At 34.0% G+C, this 25,809-nt stretch overlaps 1 protein-coding gene across 9 annotated transcripts in view; it reads left to right on the top strand.

Annotated features, from left to right (window-relative positions):
• Thoc2 (THO complex subunit 2) overlaps positions 1–25,809 on the top strand; it is a 115,075-nt gene that overhangs the window by 58,589 nt on the left and 30,677 nt on the right. For all 9 annotated transcript variants that reach the window (XM_074062910.1, XM_074062913.1, XM_074062912.1 and 6 more), the window contains 11 exons: positions 468–663; positions 10,356–10,397; positions 10,775–10,905; positions 11,006–11,107; positions 15,764–15,848; positions 16,847–16,940; positions 17,366–17,446; positions 19,397–19,493; positions 22,341–22,458; positions 23,723–23,902; positions 25,251–25,415. In XM_074062910.1, the coding sequence (XP_073919011.1) occupies positions 468–663; positions 10,356–10,397; positions 10,775–10,905; positions 11,006–11,107; positions 15,764–15,848; positions 16,847–16,940; positions 17,366–17,446; positions 19,397–19,493; positions 22,341–22,458; positions 23,723–23,902; positions 25,251–25,415 (1,291 nt within the window). The remainder of the gene's footprint in view (positions 1–467; positions 664–10,355; positions 10,398–10,774; positions 10,906–11,005; positions 11,108–15,763; positions 15,849–16,846; positions 16,941–17,365; positions 17,447–19,396; positions 19,494–22,340; positions 22,459–23,722; positions 23,903–25,250; positions 25,416–25,809) is intronic.

A 25,809-nucleotide genomic window follows, 5' to 3' on the forward strand; every position in this document is an offset into this window, starting at 1 on the left:
GGATGCATCCATGTGGGATATAAGAATCTGGATTTTCTGTTTATTAGTGATGACAGCAAAATCCATACTGAAAAATGTTTTATTGACTTGAATCATCTTCCAGTATATCTGAGGTCCATCCCTTGTTCCACATTCCCATATCCAAATTCTTGATACAGGCCAAGTTTAACTTATATTCATATGATGTATGTTAAATGTTAGTTAAGATCTGCATTTCTCTAGTTTTCCTTGCTTGATTCAAAAACAGTTTCCTCTGAGCTCTGATTTTATTCCTATTGAATATTGTTTTTGTTTTTCCATCAGTTGAAAATCACTTGATATAATAAAAGTAGGCATGATTAAAATATAGAAAGGAAATATGAACAAGAAAATATTCACTTACTGATTAAGATGATTATGTTAACTTAAAATGGTAGGTATTTTGTTGCATTTGTGTGTATATTTATAATTTTTACCTCTTTTTGTAGAGTTGGCGTTCCTAAAGGTGCTAAAGGCTCACCTGTTAATGCTTTGCAAAACAAGAGAGCACCAAAGCAAGCAGAGAGCTTTGAAGACTTGAGGAGAGATGTATTTAATATGTTCTGTTACCTTGGTCCTCACCTTTCCCATGATCCCATTTTATTTGCAAAAGTGGTGCGAATAGGCAAGTCATTTATGAAAGAGGTTAGTAAAATTTTTCTTCCTAGTCAAAAACTAGATTTTGAACTGAAAATGTTCTGAGTATATTTGTACTTATGAACATTTTTGAAGAACAAAAAAATAAAGTCAATCTAATTCAAGATAGGTTACATTCAGTAAGGTTTGTGGGAAGTCCATTGTGTCTTAACAATAGCTTTGTATCTTAGTTAAAAATTGTTTTCTGGTGGTACTGGGTTTTGAACTCAGTACTTTGCACTTGCTAGGCAGATGACCCTCCCCTCAGCCCTGTATTTGTACTTTAAATCACAAGTGTACATAGATTACTATTCACATTCCAGCCACAGGAAAATCTTTGGTCAAGTGACTGCCTTTTGAATTCCCTTATGAAGAGGGATTACTTTGTATTATTTTCCACAGCTTATCTGCTACTCATTTTTGTGGCTGCAGTTTTGAAGTGTTACTGTTATTTATTTAACAGTTTTCAATCTCAGACTGTTGAAGACCCAGTGTTTTAGTTTTTGGGTGTTAAGTATTGAACTTGGGTTTCATGCATGCTAAATATGTGCTCTACCTCTGAGCCACACTACCAGCCTGTTAATTTTCTTCTTTTTGTTTTTTTTTTGTTGTTGTTGTTTGGGTGGCACTGGGGTTTGAACTCAGGGCAGGTGCTCTTACTAGTATAGTCACTCTGCCTGTCCTTTTTTTGTCATTTTTTTTTCCTAAGGGAAAAAAATAGTTATATGAACTATTTGCCTGGTCTGGTTTTGAACCATGATCCTCCTGATCACTGCCTCCTGAGTAGCTAGGATTACAGGCATGAGCCATCATTGCCCAGCCTGTTATTTTCTTCATAAGTAAACTTTTCATTGAAATAAAACATATGTAGAGAAATATATAAATCATAATTGTATAGCTCAGTGACCATTCTGAAAGTAAACATCATGTATCTACTACCCAATCAAGAAATAGAATAGTAGCAGCGACTCAAAGTCTCCTTTGTACTCCCTTCAAATCATCACCCCAAGCATAACCACATGCTGTTTTTGTTTGTTTTTAAAGTAAGCATTGAGGTATAATTTGCATACATTAAACTTCTCCAATCTTAATTATATAATTTGATGAGTTTTGACAAAAAATATAGTTTATGCCCACCACCACAATCATCACTGGCAATCAATAGACTATTTTTATCACACAGAACCTTCCCTTTTGCCCCCTTGCAGTCACTTTCCTCTCTATATTGCCAGTTACTGGCAACCTCTGATAGAGTTTCTTTCACTTTTCTAGAATTTCATATAAATAGAATTATATGTACTCTGATTTCTTCCACTTAATGCTTTTGAGATTCATCCAAGTTGTTGGAGCTGTCAGTAGATTGCTTTGCTTAATATTTCATTATGTAGGCACATCAGAGTTTATCCATTCACTGCCACTTAATGGGCACTAGGTTATTTCTATTTGGGGCTATTATAAATAAAGCTGCTTTGAATATCTTGCACAAGTCTTTGGGTGGCATATGTTTTTGGATTCCTAGCAGTGGGATTGCTGGGCCAGATATATTTAGCTGTAAGAAATTGCCAGAATGTTCCAAAGTGTCTGTCATTTTTCATTCCTGAGACTGAGTCTCGGGGACTTCAAATTGGTCAGTATGCTTACCAATACTTGATACTGTAACCCTCTTAAATTTTAGTCATTTTAGGGAGTTTGTTGTGGTGTCTCTTATGCTTTTAATTTTTTTTTTTTGCTGGCACTGGGGTTTGAACTCAGGGCCTCATGCTTGCTAGGCAGGTGCTCTACCACTTGAATCACTTTGCTAGCCCTGTGTTATGTTGGGTAGTTTCAATATGTAGTCACAAAAAAGGTATTAAGAATTCAATAGAAGAAGAAAATCTTGGAAATGAAATTAATAGAGAAAAGAGGAAATTGCATAAACAAAATAATAAAGCACTGATATATGTACAATTTAAAATATCAGGGTATTTCTAGAATTGCAAAATTTGGAAGACCTATTATATATTCAATTTCAGACACAATACATTTTTATAGGCAATAGAACAACGCAGTAATTTTGACCTTGGCCAGATCTGAAGCCAGAATGCATAGATTGAAATCACAGTTCTGTAAGATACTGTCTGTGCAATCTGGTTAATACCATTTTTGTGACTATACATAGATACTTGTAGAGAATCTACAAAAGACTGGTCTTTTGTGTTGTACTTTCTTCTAGGCTAAGTTCATTTGTCCTCTATTCCTCCTTTTCTCCCTCCCTCCCTCCTTCCTTCCTGTTCCATCATTGCTACAGCATTTCTTTTCCTCCTAATGTGGGCAACTCTGTTCAGACCATCTACTCTTTCTAATAAAGTGTGAGTGAATCTTCATACCCTTCCCATCTTATTTATGATCAGTTCTCCTTTACCCCTAAGCTTACAGTTTGAGTGCTGAGTTTTGTTTTCAACCTTAGTGTAGTCTAGGATAGGGGAATGATTGAGCTCGATTGAGGCTGAGTATAGTCCTCATATAGTGGAATTAAGTTCTACTTTCTCCTCAGAGATCCTTGTGTCTCTCCTTGTGCATACCCAGCCAAGTGAGTACCCAGCTCCTTGGGCTTTGACTCCTTCACAGTGCCTTTGAAAGATACTAAGCCTTAGTAGCTGGTTCTCTGTGTGCCAGAACTCTGCTGGACTTTGATTCACAAAAGTTTTTCCTTGCAGGCCATGTTACTCAAAGGATTTTATTTATTCACCTTCCTTGCTCAATAATATTTCTCGAGATTGGGTTAAGAGCAGGAGCCATACTACACAATTTGTAGTTGTAGAATCTTGATTTCCCCTCAAGTTATTAGCATAGATTTCTCTTTTCTTTCTTGGTTTCTGGTGGTAAATTTGAGGCACATGCTTGTAACCCCAGTACTCTTAGGAAGACCCTGAGTGTTTTGATGGTAAAGTCTAGTACATTCAAACAAATCAGACATAGGTATGGTGTAGTTCCACTGTTCCTGAACTGGAGATAAGTACAGTAACAACAAAAACCAAAAAATACCAAGCAAACAAACACTTTGACCATTGTATTAGAATCAGGGAGAGAGATTCTGTGTTCATGCTTTGCTTTACCATCTTAATTCATTTGTCTTGATAGACTCTTTTATGTGACAGTTTATATTGGCCCTTGGAAAAAGCTAAAATGCTCTAATTGATTCAGAGATAAAACTTAGAAGAACCTGAAATCAGGTAGTCTAAATATACCTTAGGCAGGGTGTTTTTATGATATTAGGAAATAGTAGGGGACTGCTGATACTACTTTTTGTTTTTCATCAGCCGTTAGAGAAGGGAAAGACTATGATTATGCTTTATTCTACTTCTTTTCAACATTGAAGATCTACCTTGGTTGTGAGGTTAGAGCCCAAAACTAGTACTCTTTTTGGAAAGAGCTATGGAGTTCAAGTACAGTGGAATTAACAACGTATCTCTGTTTGATTTGTATGAATGTAGCCAGACTTTACCATCAAAATACTTGGTGTGTATGCCCAGGAGTAAGATTGGTGTGCTTTCCCACAAAACATCTTCATTTAATGCTTCCAATGTAATGGAAGGATTAAAATTAATAACTACATTAATGGGTTTCATCAGGGTAAGCAACTACCTATTGCTAATTAATGTGATTTTAAGTTGGTCACTTTTCTGAGATACAGATTGTTGTTAATCTTTGCCTTAATCTAGTTCCCAGGGTTGCTGTGAGAATCAAATGAAATAAGTTTAAAAGATTAATTACTCACATTAGTTATATATACTATTTCATAGACTGAAAATGAGTAGGGGTGAATTCTTAAGATCATAATGAGTTTTTACCTTTGTCAGTTATTACTAGCTTTTGATTTTTTTTTTTTGTGGGACTAGGGTTTGAATTCAGGATTTTGTGCTTACAAAGCAGGCACTCTACTGCTTGAGCTATACCTTCAGTCCATTTTGGTCTGGTTATTTTGGTTATGGGGATCCCATGAACTATTTGTCTGGGCTGGCCTCAGATTGATCCTCCTAATCTCAGCCTCCCAAGTAGCTAGGATTACAAGTATGAGACACCAGCATCCAGCTTTGATGATGCTTTTATAGTATTAATATACTTGAATTTCTCTTTAGCTAGTTCTTTTTCTTTCTTTTTTGTGGTGCCAAGAATTGAGCCCAGGGCTTTGTTGTACATCTTAGACAAGTATTCTGTCATTGAACTACATCCCTAGCCTATTTCTGTCTTTAAATATTGCATGGTACTTTAAGTAGCAGCATCATTTTCCTCAAGAGGAAATTTGTTGTCTTTATATCGGGAATTCCTTTGTTTATTTATTTATTTATTTTCAGTACTAGGGTTTGAATTTAGGGCCTACACCTTGACAGTCTACCAGACCTTTTTTGTGATGGGTTTTTTTTTTTTGTTTTTTTTTTTTGAGATAGGGTCTTGAGAACTATTTGCCTGGGCTGGCTTCTAACAATGATCCTCCTGAGTTCTGTCTTCTGAGTAGTTAAGGTTATAGGTGTGAGCCACTGGTGCCCTGTCTTTGTTTACTTTTTAGTAATAATCAGATGGTTCCCCCATTGTTTATGTTATAAATCAGGTAACAAAAGTCAAATAAAATTTTTGTAAAGACAAATTTTGTTTGGATTTTGTGAGTGAATTAGTTAAGTGAGTTATGGGTGTGTCTCTCCATTTTAAGTAGAAACAAAATTTTAAGGAATATTTTACAAACAATGAAGCTTTTCACTATAGTTCTTATTTTCCAAATAGTGGTAGACACTCCCGTTATTGGCACCATTCATTAAGTTTCCCAGTGTACTTTTGCTTCATATTGTACAGAACACATGAAGAACTCTGGAGTTGGAGACCAAGTTTAGTCTAAGACACTCTTGCAATTTAATGAGCGTGATCAGGGAAGAACTGTTAGGATGTTTATAGTACTTGTACTTTCACCTGTAATAATTGGTTTGAACTAAGCTTACCTTACTTTCCTACATATCTTTGTGTGCTAAGATGTTCTATCATATTTAATAAATTACAGATCAGACTTTAGTCTGATTTTTCTCATTAGCTATGCTTTCTAGCTGAGAGTTGTATATAAACATACTTGGTTATGCAGATACGAGTAGCTAGGATTACAGGTGTGAGCCACCAGTGACCGGCAACAAATAATGTAATTTTTAATGTACATTTTTATGCAGGAGAGAAAAGTAGACTTTACTGTGGACCAGATACACTCTGAAAACACTTTGTTCAGTCCCTGCCCTTACTTTCAAATACTTTGTTTTCTGAAAATGAACCTCAAAATTAATTTCAGGAAAAAAATCCAAAGTATAAAGAGGAGGGTTACCATTTGAAAACATGTCAGAATGCTCACTTGTTGAAGGTTTGGTCATTTGTTTATGCAGGGTAAAGTAGATGCTGTATAGATACCACCTGTATTCCTTTGGCCTCTATCTCAGGTCCTTAGCATTTCAGTGTCTGCCAGTCTGATTTTCAATTGCTGATATTTGTATTTCTTTGTCTTCATACTGGCCCTGGTAGCCTGCACTTACCTATGCAGGCCAGCATTGCATTGCCAGAGAACTAATACTCACTTCACTTCCTTTCCCCAGCTTTCAACTAATGAAAGACAAGAGTGGGTGTATAACTACTTTGCCCTCAAGAGGTAATCTTGCGATGCATTTCTACACAGATTCTCAGAATCCCCAGAGAGACTGAACTGCATTTACCCACAGGGCTAATTTCCTTCTGGTGGTTCCTAGGATTACTTCCCAAATAAACTGTGCCTGCACTTGAATAAGGTCTTCTTCTGGGGGAATCCAACCTAAAACATAAAGGCATGTTACTTTAAATAAATTCAATATTGAACCTTTAATTTGCCCAAAAGTTAGATTTACAGGGTGATTTTGTTTGTTTTATAAAGAGAATCCTTTAAATACAGCCCATATTCATACTCATTAAGGGTATTGAAAATGTTCATTTTTACTCACAGCTTCTAAGAACCATGCTTGTGTAAAATAAAGCAAACTTGTTTAGCCTAACCCGTGTTGTAATCAAGAGTTACTTCTGGGTAGTAAATTTTGTGAAATTGAGTATAACAGTATAGAAGAATTTTAGGGGGTATATTTTAATATTTAAGCTACTCTTAAAAGTTGATTACTGTAATTTGAATGCTACCTGTCTGGTAGGCAGGGAGACTATGTAATTTGTTGTCTACACTAGAACTTTTGATATTAAATGGTTATATTATTAAAATTATACTGAAATAAAAAAGTAAGAGCCAGCACATAATGGTTATCCTATGTGTAGATGACCATATTATTCTTTAACATCTTGTTATTAATTTGTATTGAGCAAAATTGAAGCATGGTGGAAAAATAGTATTTTTCATTTTAGCATCTTTGCCTTTACATAAATGATGTGGTATCAACATTGTTGGATATTTCTAAGTATTTTAGAAAGTCTTAAGAATTTTTGACTTAAAGATAAAAAAGACTTTGAACAAAAACATTGAGAGTGGACTCATTTAATACATTGTGATATTTATATAAGTGCTGACAATATAACTTAGTTAGATTTACCCCTCTATCGTTCTCTCTTCTCCTCTCTCCCCCTTTCTTAGAACAATTTCAGCAGGTTTCATTCTTCCATTTTCATATATGAATATAAAATACATCCACCATATTCACCTTCCTAACCCTTCCCACTGATAACCACCCATGGAAAAGACCTGTTCTACCCTCCTGTCTTTGAATTTTTGAATAAAGTGTATATTGATAGTCCAAGAGGGTTTTGCCTTGGCATCTCTTATCCATGTACTTGCATAGCATCTGCAAAGGCCCTGGGTTCTAACGCCAGCATTACAAAACAAAAATCAAAACAATCCAACTACCACCAACGAAAAACCTGTTAATCCAGGTTTGTTTACCTCATGTTCCCATAACTTTTTAGGGGGGAGGTGTTAATAATTAATTTCTGAACTCTAAATTATTATTGTTTTTTTGCTTTTTTTTTCTTTTGAAATAGGGTCTCACTATGTGGCCAGGTTGGGCCTTGAAATTGACATCTTCCTTTCTCTGCCTTCTAAGTGCTGGGATTACACAGGTGTGCACCACTGTGCCTGGCTCTAAGTTATTTTCATGGGTTTTTTTTGGATCCTTTTAGTAAATAGTTTTCTTCAGAGTAGTTTTAAAAAACATCATTGTGAAGTTTTTAATCTAGTATATGGCACCTAGTTAGGTATTCAAGAAATGATGGTTAATAAGAATGAAAAAAATAAAGATAGTGAAAATAGTTTCTAATTTATATAGATGTGACTTCAGGTTCCAATCTAGTTACAAATTTTGAGTATTTTGGGAGTTTTTCCTCTTCTGAGATAACATATAGTCTTAAGTGGCATTTGAAATGTTAATGGGTTAGACATCATTAATAATAAAAAATAAATTATTTATAACTTTTCTCTTTATTTCTTAACTCTCTCAAAGTTTCCCTGCTGATGGATGACATACATTTTTTTTTTTGTGTGTGTGTACCTAGTATGGTTATCTTGCCCCATCAGCTGCTTTGTCTTTATAGGATGATATTGGAACCTATTTTGGGTCATTGAACAGATGACTTCTCTAAACATAATTGTGAGTGGTCTGTTTTATTCAAACTTAAAAATTCAATCGTTAAAAAATTCAATTGCTGACAGTACATTGGCAATTACCATTTTGATCTTCGAAAGTTGTGAGAATAGGAACTCTGTCCTTTTCATCTTCAAGTTTTCAATGCATGCTGCTGAGTAAATAAATTATATATATATATATGTATACATATATAAACACACATATATATTTTCTCTTCTTCCACTTCTGTCTCCCTCCTATTTCAGCCTGGAATTCAATAAAGCTTTCAGTATTGTTTAAATGCTGTCTTGTACTACTCTGAATTAAAAAACAAGCTAAAAGGAAAAGGAGTGGAATGTATCTTCTTACTAAACAAAAGAAAATTGCTTTTATTTCCATGTACCTCTTGATTTATTTTTGTTTATTATTGCTCTTATGAACCTTTGATAGGAAGGTTTCTGACTGCTCTCCTGGATGGCTTTATTTTGTTTTCCATATTTCTTTTTCAAATTTTCCTGCTTATGAAATCTAGACAATTGGCACAAGGACATTAGAACCTCATATGAATACCTAATAAGGGAATTAGACTAGCTTGGTAACTAAGAAAATGTTTTATTTCTTTGGGAAAAACTAGCTTTTTTAGGTTTGTGTGACTCATAGAATATCAGGAAGGGGGTAGCATAAGTGTCTTAAACTCTAACATAATCTGTAAAAACCTAATTTTTCCAATTATGGCACTTTTTCATTTGTGCCTTCTAATGTATACCCAATATGCCACTGGATTCATAAATCCCCCACTCCAAATGAGAAAAAAATAAAACCTATTTAGCTTTGTTTTTGTCAGGCCATTCCTCTGTAATCTAGTTCCTTATTTGCTGACAGGATGTATGTTGACTAATTGTTTCTGTGAAAGGAAAACCGTGCCTTCTTTTAAATTGCCTAATGCAAAAAGAAAATGTATTTGTATATATTTTTCCATGAAAAATAAAGAAATTTATTTAGTAAAGAAATTAGACTTCCCTGTGGTAACACCTGTTAAACTACTCAAGCGTGAAAACATATACATGCATAAAATACCCTTATCTATCAAGAAAATAAGATATTTCTTAGCTTCATATTAGCTTTTGCTCTTTCTTCATTTAATATTGAACTACATCTTCCCAATTATATAGGTTCTTAAATATTAGTGCTTCAATTGTCCTTTTGGCCTCCGTATATTCTCCCAACTCACTACCTACATGTGCACATACAGGTATTGCTTACTATTTCATTTCAAATGTAGACATTATCATATAAAGCATTTCAAGGGCCCATCTGTAATCATTGTTATAATATATGCCTAAGATTATTTTTTTTTATTTAGCCAGTCCAAGTTAGGCAATGGTTTTGTCTTTGTCAGCAATGTTGTTAATAGTTTGGGCTTATTTTTCAGTGAGTATTTTGGTAATAGTGAATTAAAAGAGATTTAAATTTCTTTGATCATTATTTTTGTTATTGCTTTAGTTCTTTCTTTTTTTTTTCTCAGTTCATATAATTTATTGCAGTTAGCGCACAGTTTAAAAATTCACCAACACACCAGTAGTACAAAACTAAACAGCATTATAAGTTATTCCCCTCAGGAAAATAAAACAGACTGTGATTGTCAAAGCTAGTTGTCAGTCTAAGTTTTCGAACAAAGGAAGAATGTGAAACTAAGTAAAGGAAAAAGCAATCTTTCTTGATTTTACTAGTTCTGTAGAGGAAATTGGATGGAAAATGTAAATACATTATAACTAAATGATTATACTGGCTACAATTTCATAATAGTTTGATAATAAGTACTTAGATCAGTTTTAGGATGCTTTGGTTTAGGATAATGAGGTTGAGAAAAGAATTGGCATATAAAAGTGATACTTAAGATTCATGGATGTCAAGAATGACTTAGAGGTTAGAAATGTAGAGGAAATTTAAAACTGTTAATTGGTAAAAAAGCTGTTTTTAAAATCCACACGTGTATAAAAACTAAAGACAACTATCCTGTGAAAGTTAATTGTTTCAAATTAGAAACTAAATTGACAGCATAATCTCAACTTTTTACATTTTATTAATTTTTTAAAATTTCAGTTTCAGTCTGATGGAAGCAAACAAGAAGATAAAGAGAAAACGGTAAGAGACTAAAAAAATCGAATGTTTCCAATGTTTATACAACATACTGCAAATTTTACTGTGAGCAAGCTTTAATCATTTGTGTAATTATTTTATACTTGAGATGCTGAGTACTACTTTCAGCAGCTCATACCAAGTTATCTTTTAAGATTAACATCCTTTTTTGAATTATTAACATGCTGAGAAAGGAAGAAAGATATGTTTGTTACTCCCTTTCCTTCCCTCACCCCATTTACTATTTAGCACAGAGAAAGAACAATGGTAAGGTGTTATGACATGAAGAAATAGTATTTTTCCCAAGGCTATCACAGACTTTATTTCGAGGCTAGATTAATGTGGACCTCTTACTGAAATGATTTTTCTTCTCTTCTTCTTAGGAAGTTATCCTTAGCTGTTTGCTTAGCATTACTGACCAGGTATTACTTCCATCTCTTTCTTTGATGGACTGCAATGCTTGTATGTCTGAGGAACTGTGGGGAATGTTTAAAACATTTCCCTATCAACATAGGTAAATATGTTACTTTCATATTTTTACTACTAGTAATTGTACTGTATTAAACTCTCAAGGGTTTGGCTTTTCCTAATTTTTCATCTCATCATTTTTTAAGATACCGACTATATGGCCAGTGGAAGAATGAAACTTATAACAGTCATCCACTTTTAGTAAAAGTGAAAGCTCAAACAATAGACAGAGCCAAATATATCATGAAGTAAGTTTTAATTTATTTTTCTTTTATTAATCAAAATTATATCTGGATTTAATTTGCTTCATAATTTTGAGAAAGCTTATGAATATTTTCTAAAGGTATACTTGGTTATATACTGCAGAGAGAGTGTCAATTTTTGTGATTTTAGCTCATCTTAATTACCAAGTTAACATTTTCATAGTTTGCTAGGTTTAAAAGCTAATACACATCTTCTTTAATTCATCATATTATAAATTGAGTGTTTCAAAAGGAAGCTTGTCATGGTCATTTCTTTAATTTGTATAATATTTGTTAATATTTGTGAAAGGTAGTCAAAGATTTAGAAATTTCCTCCCCTGAAAATTATCATAATAAAGATGTTTCATCTTCTAGGAAAAGCTAATGAAATTATGGAGAACTGTCTCCATAGGGAAGTTGAGAAATTTCTACTTTTTTCATGTTTTTATAACTACATCATTAAAATATAAGAGTGATGTCAGTTCTACTTCCTGGTAGACTATTTTAAGTTTAATTGTAAAAATTGTATACTTCAGATTTGTATCAGTTTAGATACTAAATACACTTGTTGTTTTGCATGTGTTTTCAAGAAAGCTATTGTGATTTGTCATTTTTATAAATTCATGTAGTGGTGTGGTCATCATTCTATTGAAAAGTCATGCATTCTCTAGTTTAACAATGATATTGGTAAACTCTAGTATGCAATGATATTGTCTTTGTCCAATGATACAATCTCTGGTCACAGTTTGCCAGGAAAATAGGCATGTGTTCAGTCACAGTCTGGTAGTAGTTGCTGTTATTCATTATAAAGTGCTATGGGGATATAGATAAGAGAATGAATTATTTCCCTAATTAGTTACTGCAGGAAGAAGTTATTGCAGGGGAGGATGTTTGGTCTAGTCCTCCTGAAAGAGTTCTGATCTTAAGAATTCTCCAGGTACAGTTTCTAGCTTAACAATAATAGCCAATATTTATAGAGCCATTACCATGTGTGCTAGGTACTGAGTTAAATGCTTTACTAGATTATTTAATAATATTAAGTATTACTAAATTTGTTAAATCCTTCTCATTCACTCTGTCTAACATCACAACCTTAGTTGTTTTATCTGGAATATTATAATGCCTCATTTTATTCTCACTTCAAAATCCTTTGGTGACTTGACCATCGCTGGTGGGTTGTATGTCAGGTTTTATGGAATGGTGATGTAAGAGAAACACCTTGACTTTTCCTTCCCTACCTCCTGTCTCATTCCTTGCCAATTCGACTTCCAGCTGTACTGAACCTACTTCTGTTTCCCTAAATGTACCATGGATTCCTTAGCTTCACTTCCTTTGCATAAATTTTTTGTTTTTTTATTTGTACGGGTTTTACCTTACCTCCCTTTCCCTTTTTCATCTGGCAATTCATCCTTGGAGAATCAGCCATCTGTAGCACATACTGCCAAACATAATTGCTTGTCCTTTATTTGTGCCACCAGTATCATACAGGCAAATCATGTTAGCATACTACTTAGGTACATTGATTTATTATGATGGCTTTTCTTTCTGTAATTAACTTTTGAAATCCCTATATGGTCACATGGTTTCATTTCAGTAAATATAAAGAGATATACAGACTTCACATACAAATGATTTACAGTATTTGTTTTTCTGTGCCTGGCTTAGTTCACTTAGCATAATGTCCTGTACTTTCATCTGTGTTGCAAATGACAGAATTTCCTTCACTTTTTTTGTCAATACTGGGATTTGTTTTTAAAATTTCTTGAATTTTTTTTCCAGAAGTATGGGTGCTAAACTCATGGCTTCATACTTATTGGCAGATGCTCTACCATTTGAACCACTTGGGGTTTGAATTGATGGCCTTGCACTGGTTACACAGAGCTCTACCCCTTGACTACTGTCTTCAGCTCAGAATTTTCTTCTTTTTAAAGTTTGTATATAGTTGAAAGGTAGTTATTGGAGGCTAGAGGGGAGAGGGAGATGTGGGGAAAGGACCAATGTTGCTTAATGGGTGCAAAGTTTCAGTTTGAATTTTTGCAGTGCCTACATAGACCAAAACATGCATTGCATGGTGGTGCCCTACTGTAATCCCAACATTTGGGAGGTGGAGGCAGGAAGAGCATAAGTTCAAGGCCAACCTGGACTATATATCAAGGTTCTGTCTCAAAAACCCAAAATAAATAAAACCCCCCTGGAAATTATCACATTGTGTCCCAAAACTGCAATAATTTTTAAAAAGCTAAAATGTCTCTCATCCTGTCTTCTATCCACTCAGTTCACTTTCAAAGGAAAAAAAAGGTAAACCATTACTTAGATTCTTATTTATCCTTCCAGTTATATAGAAAACAATACGAATACATTATTGCCACTTTTTATATTATTGATAACATAGATACTGAAAATTTTAAAAAAGAAAACAATATAGAGGGCTGGAGGAATGGCTCAAGTGGTAGAGTGCTTGCCTAGCAAGTATGAAGCCCCGAGTTCAAACCCTTGTACTACCAAAACAAAACAAAACAAAACAAAACAAAAAAAACCTTGATAACATTTAGGGCTGGAGGTATGTTTTAAATGGCAGAGCACCCACTTTATAAGCATGAAACCCTGAGTTCAAACCCCAGTCCTACCAAAATAAAGAAAGAGAGAGAGGGAGAAGGGAGGGAGGGAGGGAGGGAGAGAGAAAGAGAGTAATTGAGTAAGACAGTAAGAAAAGAAAGAAACAAACTTTCCCAGTGTGGTGGTACACGCCTGTAATCCCAGTTAATCCCAGGTCTTGGGAGGCTGAGGGAGGAGGATCAAAAGTTGGAGACTAGCCTGGTCTACATAGTGAAACTCTGTCTCAATGAAACATAATGAAGCAAAACAAAACAATATAAAAATTTTAAAATTGGCTTTAAAGCTGTCTCCCTGGCTAGACCAAGCTTGAGAACAGGGACTGTTATTCATCCTTGTATTCCTGATGCTTAGCACTTTGTCATAATAGGCATTAATATGACTGAGTGCATAAATGAATACAGTATAATTTACCACAGCAATATGTGTGGAATTTTTAATATACTTGGAGTTTTGTTACATTTATAAGCTGCAACTATTTCACCAGGCTTGAACACTATGAGCTTGCTGCTGCTTGAACTTGGAATGTATTAATGCATAATTTCACAAGGTTTTTAAGCTGCTTAAAACATGTGCTTGAGGGCTTGAGGTGTGGCTTAAGTGTTAGAGGACTTGTCTAGCAAGGATGAAACACTGAGTTCAAACTCCAGTACCACCAAAAAAAAAAAAAAACAAAACAAATTAGAAAAACCCTAAAGTCAGAGACATGAGCTTGCTAAAGGGCATTGAATCATTTATTCTACAAATGCTCATTGATTGTGTTTTATACATCAAACATCATTGTAGCTTGAGAATAAGACATCATCCAGAAAGTATTACTTTAATTTTTGTTTGTTTTCCCACCCAAAGGTGGTGGAGCAAGAGAATGGAATAAAAAGCAGGGGGGCTGGAGGTTAAAGCCTTACCAAGTAGGAGGACCACCTGAAATCATATTAGAATGAGGGACAGGTGGTGGTGGTAAGTTTGAAGATTGAACAGAATATAGCCAAAGTTTAAAACTAATGGTCTCTTTTCTCCATCAGAGTGGGGAGGAAGGAGGGAGAAACTTGAGTGTGAAAAATGGGGAAGAAAGCAGCTAATGATGAAATTTTAATTAATGGATCTATTTTTTTTTACAAGAAGCTTTTTTTATTAGCATATACTAATTGTACAAAGGGGGTTCATTATGCTATTTCCATGCATGCATACAACATACTTTGATCATATTCACCCTTCTATTATTATTATCCCCCTTGCAAGAAGCTTCTTAAGATAATTATATCAAATTTTACTTTGAGAATGTTCACGTTCTTTGAATTATAAACTGAACTCATAATTTATTTCATTACATTTTCATTTTAGAAAGCTTCTTACCTTTAACTTGTAGACTTTTTATGCTTCAAGCTTCTAAATTTTTTATGCAGTAATCTCAGAAAAGTTTCAGATTCTGTATAATCATTGGTTTCTGCTGTAAGAATTTCTTCGATATAAATTTTTAGAACTTTTTTCAAGAGTACTTAGAAGAACAAATAAAGAGGAAAGAAAGACATATAAATTTGGTATTAAAAATTGTTTACCTTGGATATGAAAATCAGAGAACTTTTGATATCGAGGAATGCAGTATTACCTATTACTTACTCTATTAGGGTCACTGAGCTAGATAGCATGAGGCATTTCGTTGCATTACGCCAAATTTGATATTTTAGTCCCTAAACTGATTAATGAGTGCTTCTAAATCTAAAACAATTGTGACTCTTTTCTAAAAGAATTTTATGTGCTTGAGAGAATGTTAAGAGTTTTAATGCTTACTAGATTATTAGTATAAAATGGTAACATTTTATTAAAATGTTAAGTATTTAATATAACCTCTCAATACCCTCTGGTAGAATCCCTAACCAAATTGCTCCAGCTTTTGCAGTAGAGTATATGGTAAATGCAGTTGTTTACATGGATCCATTATGTTTATTTGGGAAAGAATTCCACTCCCCCCACTATGATGTAGTAAAAGGTATCAGCATTCTGAGTAATATTACTTAAGATGATCCCTGCCACCTTTTTCTCCCTTTGTAGGCGTCTAACCAAGGAAAATGTGAAGCCTTCAGGAAGACAAATTGGGAAGTTGAGCCACAGCAATCCAACCATTTTGTTTGATTATGTATGTTTTGAGATTAATATCATTTTAAGGGATTTTTCTTTTGGTTGTCTTTAAATCAGCAACAAGTGGAAATAGAATGATGTAGTTTTTAAAATGCTTGATAGTTTTAGGAAAAAAAATTTAGGAAATGTAAATGCCAGGTTATGCTAAAAACAACTTATTGCAGGATATATTTAACACATTGACCTCTTTTTCTAGTCTGTAATAGTGCTAATATTATTAAACAGTTTAATGTTTTCTTGAACAAGTTTTGATTTCTAGCAGCATTTTTTACACTTACCAGCATATTTTAATTGATATTTCCATACATGCCTATAATATATCTGGATCAAATTCACCCCCATCCCTCCCCTCGTCCTTCCTTCCCACGTTCTTAAAACAATTTCAACATGTTTCATTGTTTTGTTTTATACTCATACATGTGTATAAAATACTTAGCGCATATTCATGCCCCCTTCACCAGCTCTTTTTGCTCTCCTCCCTCTTGAAAGTACTCACCCACCCCCAAACTGGACTTATTTCATATTTCTGTCTTTCGTTTTTAAGGGCTAGATTTTGCACATGAGAGAAAACATTTCATATTTGTGTTTCGCCGTCTGGCTTACTTTGCCGAACATGATGATCTTTAGTTCCATTCGTTTTTCTTAAAATGACATAATTTCATTCTAGAAGAATTTTCCTTTTTAAACCTTAGTTTTTAACAACATGGAATAGCATTTCATTGTGATTCAATTGTAACACTAGTTCATTTTAGTAAGATTCTAGCCTCTATCATTCAAAAACCCAAGTTTAGACCCCCTGGAATTATTTCCTAGTTGGAAAATGTAGCCTAAGAAAATATTCTCTAAGGCAGTGATAAAATAATGTTTTACATAAATAAGAAACAATAAGAAGCCATTAAATTACTTTTTTATACTTTTTCCTTTGAAAAAGTATAGCATAGTAGAAGTCCTCTTCTGTTTTGCTAATGCTATATATTCTTTGTTGTTGTCTTCTAGATCTTGTCACAAATACAGAAGTATGATAACCTAATAACACCTGTAGTAGATTCATTGAAATACCTCACTTCATTGAATTATGACGTCTTGGCCTGTATCCTTTCATGTGAAGCAATGCATTGATTTCACATTTCATAGATCTTAATGGTGAACGATTTATTTTCATTCTCAGTCCCTTTAGTAACCCTCTCAGGTTGATTGAAGTATCTGATCTGAAATCTGGCCAGTCAAAAATGGGAGAAAGATTGAGTGTGTGAGCAGATACATGAGTGCCTTTGTTTTGTGTAAAGGGATAAACATTAGGTTTACCAAACATCCTGATATAGGTGAAATCTATCTTGCTTGCTGAAAGATGGCAAAGAGGCTAAAGAAGAAGTTGTTGATACTACAATAAGTGTATTTGTCAATACTTTGTAATTATTTAATGAAAACCATTTTATATTTTCCTAAAATATGGAGTTTTTTGCTTGTTTTAAATGTTGGAGATGTAGTGATAATTTTTTTCTTAATGTATGAAAGATTGTATCATTGAAGCTTTGGCTAATCCAGAAAAGGAGAGAATGAAACATGATGACACAACCATCTCAAGCTGGCTTCAGAGTAAGTATTTTTATTTTCCCAAGGATGAAATTACTGTTGGTAATAGCTACTATCCTTTGTATTGTTACCTATGCTTGGAGTTTTTTAGGAGCTTCTTTGTCAAGAGGTTGTCAGAATATCTTGTTCTACAAAGTGTCCAAGTCCTTGGCTCTTTAAGATTTATATAGTACTCACTTTCCTTATTCAAGAAGCTATTATTGACGATGACAGAATTTGAGGAAGCATTACTGGGGAGATGAAAATCCCTTTCCTTGCTGGGTGCTGGTGGCTCATGCCTGCAATCCTAGCTACTTGGGAGGCTGGGATCGGGAGGATTGTGGTTTGAGGCCAGCCTGAGCAAATGTGTTTTGAGACCTCATCTCCAAAATGACCAGAGCAAAATGGATTGAAGGTGTTGCTCAAGCTGTAGAGCACCTGCAAGTGCAAAGGTTTGAGTTTAAACCCCAGTCTCATCTCCTCACACCCCCCCCCGTCCTCTTCCTTTACATTTTTCACCATCATCTTTTTTTCATTTGTGAGGTAGGTCTTGCTATATAGCCTAGGCTGGCCTTGAACTTACAGTCTCCTTCCTCCACTTCCCAAGTATAGGGATTACAGGCCTGTGCCAACACCCTTGACTCCCCTTTTTAGTTATTGTTATTTGAGAGGAGATGATATTAAAAGAATTAGTCACTCTTCCTCCCCCTAAGTCCTGAGGTTTTCATCATCATAAAAGAACAAAAGCTTGACTGTTAACCAAAAAAATCTAGGCATGTTTCTTTTTAGTTGTTGTAACTTTGGTTTCTAGTAACAATTTTTTTTTTCTTTAAACCTGCTGAGTCAGGTTTAAATCTTTCAGTGGCTCCCCATTGTCTGTAAATCAATCATGCAAGTTAAGTTATTTTGGAATCAGGTCCTTACTATTTTTGTCTCATCTTTTCTACTCCCCAGTATTTTAGATTTCATTAATAGTGACCTTTTTGCAGTTTTCATGATCACTTGCACATGTTATTCCCTCTACTTGCATAATCTTTCTTCCATGGCCACCCCCAGTCCATCTTTTGTTTGTTCATTAGATATCAACTTAGGAGTCATTTTCTTTGGAAAGGTTTGCACAGCCATGGAACCTTTGTATTTGTTTCAGTTTACATTTCTTTATTCCTCAGTAGACTGTAAGCTTCGTAAGGGCAGGACCTGTGATTTGTCTTATATCACTTAGGTGCTTAGCAAATAATTGTTGAATGAGGTACAGATTACTGGAATCTCATTATGTCTTGACTTGGGTTTCCTCTCCACTCCTGAGAAGGACTTTTAAAATTGATTTTTTATCTGCTTCTTCATCTAGTAATACTTTACCTATTCCCTTGGGCCTCTACACCTAGTACTGTGTGGCTAGGGAAATCTTTTTTGACTCAAACTCTGTTTCTCTTTTGAGACAGGATCACATTATGTAGTTCAGGCTAGCCTCGAACTCATGATCTCCCTGCTGCAGCCTTCTGAGTGCTGAGATACAGGCATACAACACCATGCTGGCTTGATTTAAACCTTTGGGGGATAGGCATTTTTTTTTTGTTGTCAAATACTTGAGTTTGCTCAGTGGTCTGCAAGATTTTGTTGTGTCCTAATTAATTTGCATGTATAGGTTTGAATCACTGCTCTACTTTTTGTATTATGTGACCACGAGCAAGTTACAAGACATACCTATTTTGAATTTGCCTCATCAATAGGTTTATAGAAAACTAAGATGATGTAAGGATTAATGAGCTAATTCAGTGTAAAATATATAATACAGTGTTTGGCATATGTATGCCCAATAAATACAAGCTATTACTATTATAAAACTCGGGGGCATCAGCAATGTAATTATTCCTGCCTTAATTTTGTTTTAGAAATTGAGTTAGTTGAAGAAATGACAGTGAGTTTTTTGTTTTATGAACTGTTTTTATTCTTACTCGTTTTTACTTCATATAGGTCTGGCTAGTTTCTGTGGTGCAGTTTTCCGTAAATATCCAATTGATCTTGCTGGTCTTCTTCAGTATGTGGCTAATCAACTCAAGGCAGGCAAAAGGTAATCATAACAAATTATATGTAAATGAAATTTGATAAGTATAGAGTACTTCTGGTATTTTAGAATATTGAGATTGCTATTACCTGAAAGACAATGGGAGGGGGTAAATTCAACTATGATATATTATAAGAACTTTTGTAAATATCACAGTGTACCCCCAGTATAACAATAATATAGTAAGAAAGAAAACATTATATTTTATTATCAAAATATCAAGGAACAATATTAATAAACCTGAAAAGTTTAACTTAAAGAATATAGAATTTTTTTTTAAGATCAGATCTCACTATTGTAGCGCAGACTGGTCTCAAACTTATTATCCTAATGCCATCAACATTCCAAGTGCTGGATTACAGTATATACCTGTATATATATGAATTCTCTCATTAAGAGAAATTATAATACATAAAAAGATACTTTTTCCAGAGATAAATGTAATATTTGACTATGTATGTAACTCATTAAAAAGATACTTCTACTTAATTCTTACCACCTATTAGACTTTTGTGTAAATGATTAATATAGGGTTGTATTCTATGTCCTTATGACAAAACATATGCCGTGTTGATTATATGCTGCTGGATAGTAATTGATCTTTTGTACACTGAGCATCTTTTGGGAACATGTTTATTTTAAGGGGGTATATAGTATCTTTAAAGCATAACTAATTTTTGAATTTGAACTTTAGAGATATTTAAGGCTTACATACTTTTTGGAGTATGCTCTTCTTTATAAGTACCGAAGTTTATTTTCTTGTGGGCCAGTATCAGGGCTTAGAGTTTGAATTAATATGTATATTAAACCTCATCACCAGCAGAGTGACTAGAGTCAGAGAACTGGAAATTGTTTTCAGAAGCTTTCAGAAAGCAAACAAGCACAACTTAAAAACAATGTGGTGTTCTAAACAAGCATTAAAAGCAATTAAAGCATTAAAGTAATTCTTCTTAAATTTTATTTTAGTTTTTGGTTTATTTGTTCATTTATTCATATGTGCATACATTGTTTAGGCCGTCTTTCCCCCCTTCTGCTCCCCCCTCCCCCAATTAAAGTAATTTTTAACAGATTCTTACTTGAGTTCATGAAAGGTTTTCAAGAATGTATAGACAAAGGATTTTGTTAGCATATCGTTCCTAATCATATCTCTCAGCTATTCCTGTACATTTTATTCTTTTTTGTCTACAGGCCAGGATGGCACATGCTAGTTTTTAATCTGTAACTCAGTTTTTTGATATTTGTGACCGTCTAGTATACTAATTTGCATAAGGGCTGTCCTATTTGGAAAATGTATAAAAGGAAAACAAGGCAAGTTGAGAAAATAAGCATTTGATGAGGTATTAGAAAACTATTTCTTTGTCTGTTGCTTGTATCTTGGACATGTCTGCTTTTATCCTTGGAAAACTTATTTTAGAGATCACAAGGTCTTATTTCCATTGAAATTCATAATCAAGTGTGGGGCACACCTATAATCCCAACATCTGGGAGGCTGTAGTTGGAGTATCATGAGTGTGAGGTCTAGCTAGCCTACATAACAAGACTGTTTCTTAAAAAAAAAGTTCAAGTCTGTTGATGTATTCCTAAAATGTGCTTAGGGGTGGCCAAACAATATCTTGAACTCAAATATCACAACTTGGAACTTCACTTCCCTTGCATTTTTCCTTCCTACCCTCTCTGTTTTCTAAGTGGGTGTGACCATTCTACAGATGTATTCATTTTTAGCTTAGAGAGATGACTCTCTACCATCAAACATATGTTGGTCATTTCAAAAGTCTTTTTTTTGTGTGTTTGGCTGTACTGGGATTTGAACTCAGGTCTTCATGCTTGCTAGGCAGGCGCTCTATCACTTGAGCCACTGGCAGAGTGGCTCAAGTGATATTGGCCATTTTGAATTGGAGGAGGAGAAAGACATATCAGCTATCAGGGGTTAGCTGATAAGAATGAAGTATGAATGGTAGATGAAGTATTAGAGTAATTTAAATTGATTAAATTGATAATTATGCTATGGTTGTGTAAGAGAATAGATCTAAGGGAATACATTCTTATGCATTTTGGAGGATAATTGGCTGTGTTTTAAATAATTTATCCTCAAATGCTTAAAAATTAACGGTTTGTATGTTGGTCTGTGTCTTGTTCCTGTGACAAATAATTTAAAAAGTACTTGTTTTTTTAACAATTTAAAAAGAGGGAAGATATATTTTGACTTAGGGTTTCAGTTTTAGCCCTTGGTTTTCTGACTACATTGTTTCTAGGTCTGTGATGAGACAGCAAAATCATGGCAGAAGGGATAGTTGAGCAGAGCTGCTTACCTCATGGCAGCCAGGAAGCAGGGAGAGGGGAAGGAACGGGTCAGGGAAAAGATACAGCTCCCAAGATTTTCCCAGTCACCCAGTTCTTCTAGCTAGGCACCACCTCTTTTAAGTTTCCATAACTTAAAAAATAGCACTACCAGATGGGGACTAAGCCCTCAACAGATGAGCCTGTGGGGGCCATCTCCTATTCAAACCATTAACAGTGAGCGGGGAGGGGGAGAAAAATGGGAATGATAAGGCAGACGAGTAAAACTTAAAAATACGTGAAGTTGGGGTTTAGTGTATATGAGGTGTGCTTTGTACTATATTTTTGTATCCTGTCTATAAACTTGAAATTATTTCCAAGTTAAAATGGAAATAAACAAACATGAAATATTTTTCAGGGTAGCCCTAGGAATGCAGTTTCTTAAAAATCCTATTAACCCCTTCCCTGGTATTTATGTACAAATAATTAGGGATTGTTAGTATATTAATTACAATGTATTCTTTTATATTTGAAGTTTTAACTACAGTTTCTTTTTTATTTATTGTTTTGAAATAGTTTTGACCTGCTTATTTTGAAAGAAGTCGTACAAAAAATGGCAGGAATAGAAATTACAGAGGAAATGACAATGGAGCAACTAGAGGCTATGACTGGCGGGGAGCAGCTAAAAGCTGAGGTAAGAATTGCTATTTTTGTTTATTGAATTTTTAAATTTAAAATGTGTACTGTTTTTCCATTTTATAGGATTTCACTTACCCATAGTGAACTATGTTTTGAAATCATTAAAGGGAAAATTCAGAAGTCATTCATAAGTTTTAATTTGAAGTCTATTTTGTGTAACATGGCTTGGGACAGTAATCATCTCTTTGGCTAGCAGATCCATACTATGTAAGCTACCCTCCCATTTGTCATTTAAGTAGCCATTTGGTTGTCATATTGGCTAATCTGGCTTAGGAGTCTTGGTTGTCAAATCAATTGTACTGTAATATACTTGTGTTCAAGTAACCCTTACTTAAGTAGCCTAATGCTACCTTACAATGCCTGTGCCCTTCATGTCATCACATAGATGTTGTATTATCTCAGATCATCATAAGAAAGGTGAGTGTAGTGCAGTAAGGTATTTCAAGAGAGAATGACCACATTCATATAACTTTTATTATAATTGTTCTATTTTATAAGTTGCTGTTAATCTCTTACTGTACCTAATTTATATATTAAATTTTATCATAGTTATGTATGTCTAGAAAAAGTATAGTATGTATAGAGTTTGGTACTTTCAGTAGTTTCAAGTATCTGCTGTGGATCTTAGAACATATCTGCTGCAGATAAGGGGTTAGAGGGCTTATTTATGAACAGTCATAATAAAGAATCCAAACAGTATATAAGTATATAAAGCCAAATGTTAAATTCATAAGACACTTCCCTTTTTAAAAATTGAAATATACTAGTTATTACACCCTTTTTAAAATTTTCGGTGGCACTTAGGTTTGAACTCAGGGTCTCAGGCTAGGCAGGTTCTTTTACCACTTGAGCTACTCCCTATTATTGTGCCCTTTGAAAAAGAATCTGAAGGAACAAAAGACAGTAAGTCATATATCTATACCGAAAAGAAATACTAAATCTTCTGTGGTCCTTTTATCCTTCCTAGTGTAAACCTTAACATAGTTATGCTATTAAACCTCTTCTACATTGAATAAAGAATAATCCTTTGTAAGGGCCTACAGCAGGATAAATGGAAAATATGCAGACATTTAAGCACAATTGACAGTTATCTTTAAGCAAGAGTATTATTAATAATAATGTTGTTAAAATGAAGTTGTGAAGAAGGGATATAGGAATGTTTTATTTTAAAAATCACAGCTTAACTTCTGTGTCGTTTTCAAATTAGATGGCATGGGCTGCATACTGTATACCAGTAAATTTGTGTCTTCTCTTTGCAGGGTGGCTATTTTGGCCAGATCAGAAACACAAAAAAATCCTCTCAGAGACTAAAGGATGCACTATTGGATCATGACCTTGCTCTTCCTCTCTGTTTGCTTATGGCACAGCAGAGGAATGGGGTAGTTTTTCAGGAAGGTGGGGAGAAACATTTGAAACTTGTGGGAAAGCTGTATGACCAAGTAAGTTAAAGTGGCTTTTCTGTTGATGTAGTTTTTAATCCTGATCAAGGAAAGTAGAGAATGTGATATAATTTGAAAAATGTCATTTTTGCATACCATATGAATGTGAAACAGCTCTAACGTCAAATAGACATTCTGGAAATAGGGCCTCTATTTCTGTGCAATTATGGTATTTAAGAGACTGCTTTAGGAGATGTTATGTATAAGGTTTTCTGTTAGACATTCCATTTTTAAATCCCTTCAACTTCAAGTTGTTTTTTGCTATCTTGTCTTTCCTGATCTCTGGAAATCTGTATTTCAATCACAACAGAGTAGATGCTATCTCTTTTTTTCTTTGTAATATGGTCGGTGATATTTAAACACATTTAATGACTAATTGTAGGTATTAATGCTTAATATTTATGATTTTATTCTATATATATAAGGCTTCATCTTTAAATGGCAAAGGAGTTGACTTGTCTTTTCCTATACATATGATGTAATTTTAGGTAAATATTTTGGAACTAAAGAGAACTAATTTGCTAATAATGCACTGGATTAGTCAGCCTATCAGGGCTTTTGCTTTAATATGATTATACAGTTAAGTTTGTAGTTAGTGTCTAATCTCCTTTCTAGTTGTTACATTTTGATTCCTTTACTTTTTCTTTTTTTTTGAGGCAAAATATCACTGTGTAGCCTAGACTGGCCTTGAACTTGTGATTCTCCTGCCTCAGCCTCTAGAATTATAGGCATTTGCCACCATGCCCACTTTGTGCCTTTCTCTCTCTCTCTGGTAGTAAAATATATATTTGGCTATTATAAAGCATCAGATTTAAGTTTTTAAATTTTAAAACTGATATCTAATAATTGTATATATTTGTGGGGTACATTGTGATAATTTACTACATGTGTGCAATGTGTAGTGATCAAATTGGTAATTTCCATTTTCTGAAGCATTTATTATTTCTTTGTCTTAGGAAACTTTAAACTCTTCTAGTTTTTTGTATAATATATAACACATTGTAATCTTTGGTCACCTACTGTGTGCTGTACAATACTAAAACTCTTTCCTGCTGAGTAACTGCGTTTTGGTCCTCATGATTCAACCTCCCTCTACTTCTGTGAAGTTAAGTTTTTTTTTTTTTAAGCTTCTATATAGAAGTGGGAATATGTGGTAATTGTTTTTCTGTTCCTGGCTCATCTCACAGAGTATAATGTCCTCCAGTTCCATTCTTGTTACCACAATAAAATTTGGATTCTTAATTGTTAGTCATAATATTGTTGAAGTTACTTATTTTGCTAATGTTGCTTATATTGGTTTTGTAAAATGGTAACATATCTGTATTTTTGTCTTATTTTAAAAATTTAGTGTCATGATACCCTGGTACAGTTTGGTGGATTTTTAGCATCAAATTTAAGCACAGAAGATTATATAAAGCGAGTGCCTTCAATTGATGTACTCTGTAATGAGTTTCATACACCCCATGATGCAGCATTTTTTCTGTCTAGGCCAATGTATGCACACCATATTTCAGTAAGTACAACTGTCTTTGTTGCCATTCAAGAATGATTCCAAATTATTTCTCGGTTGTTTTATTTCTAAATGCATCTTAGTTTGACATAGAAATTAATTATGTCTTTTGGAGAGTTACTCTTTTGTTCATTATTCATCTCTGAGGAATATACAATGAAGATGTCCCTTTTAAAATTAGATCTTGCGAGTTATATAGTTTTACTGTTACTGCCCTATCAGTTGTCTTGGTCGATGTCTTATTATGTATCTTCAAGAACTGTAGTTCTCAAACGTTGGTGTGGATGTGAATCACCAAGGAGGCATTTTTTTTTTAATTTATTTTAATTTTTTTATTATTTTTTATTTTATTCATATATGCATACAATGTTTGGGTCATTTCTCCCCTCTTCACCTT

This window comes from Castor canadensis, chromosome X, assembly GCF_047511655.1.
Source record: "Castor canadensis chromosome X, mCasCan1.hap1v2, whole genome shotgun sequence".
Classification (NCBI taxonomy): Eukaryota; Metazoa; Chordata; class Mammalia; order Rodentia; family Castoridae; genus Castor; species Castor canadensis.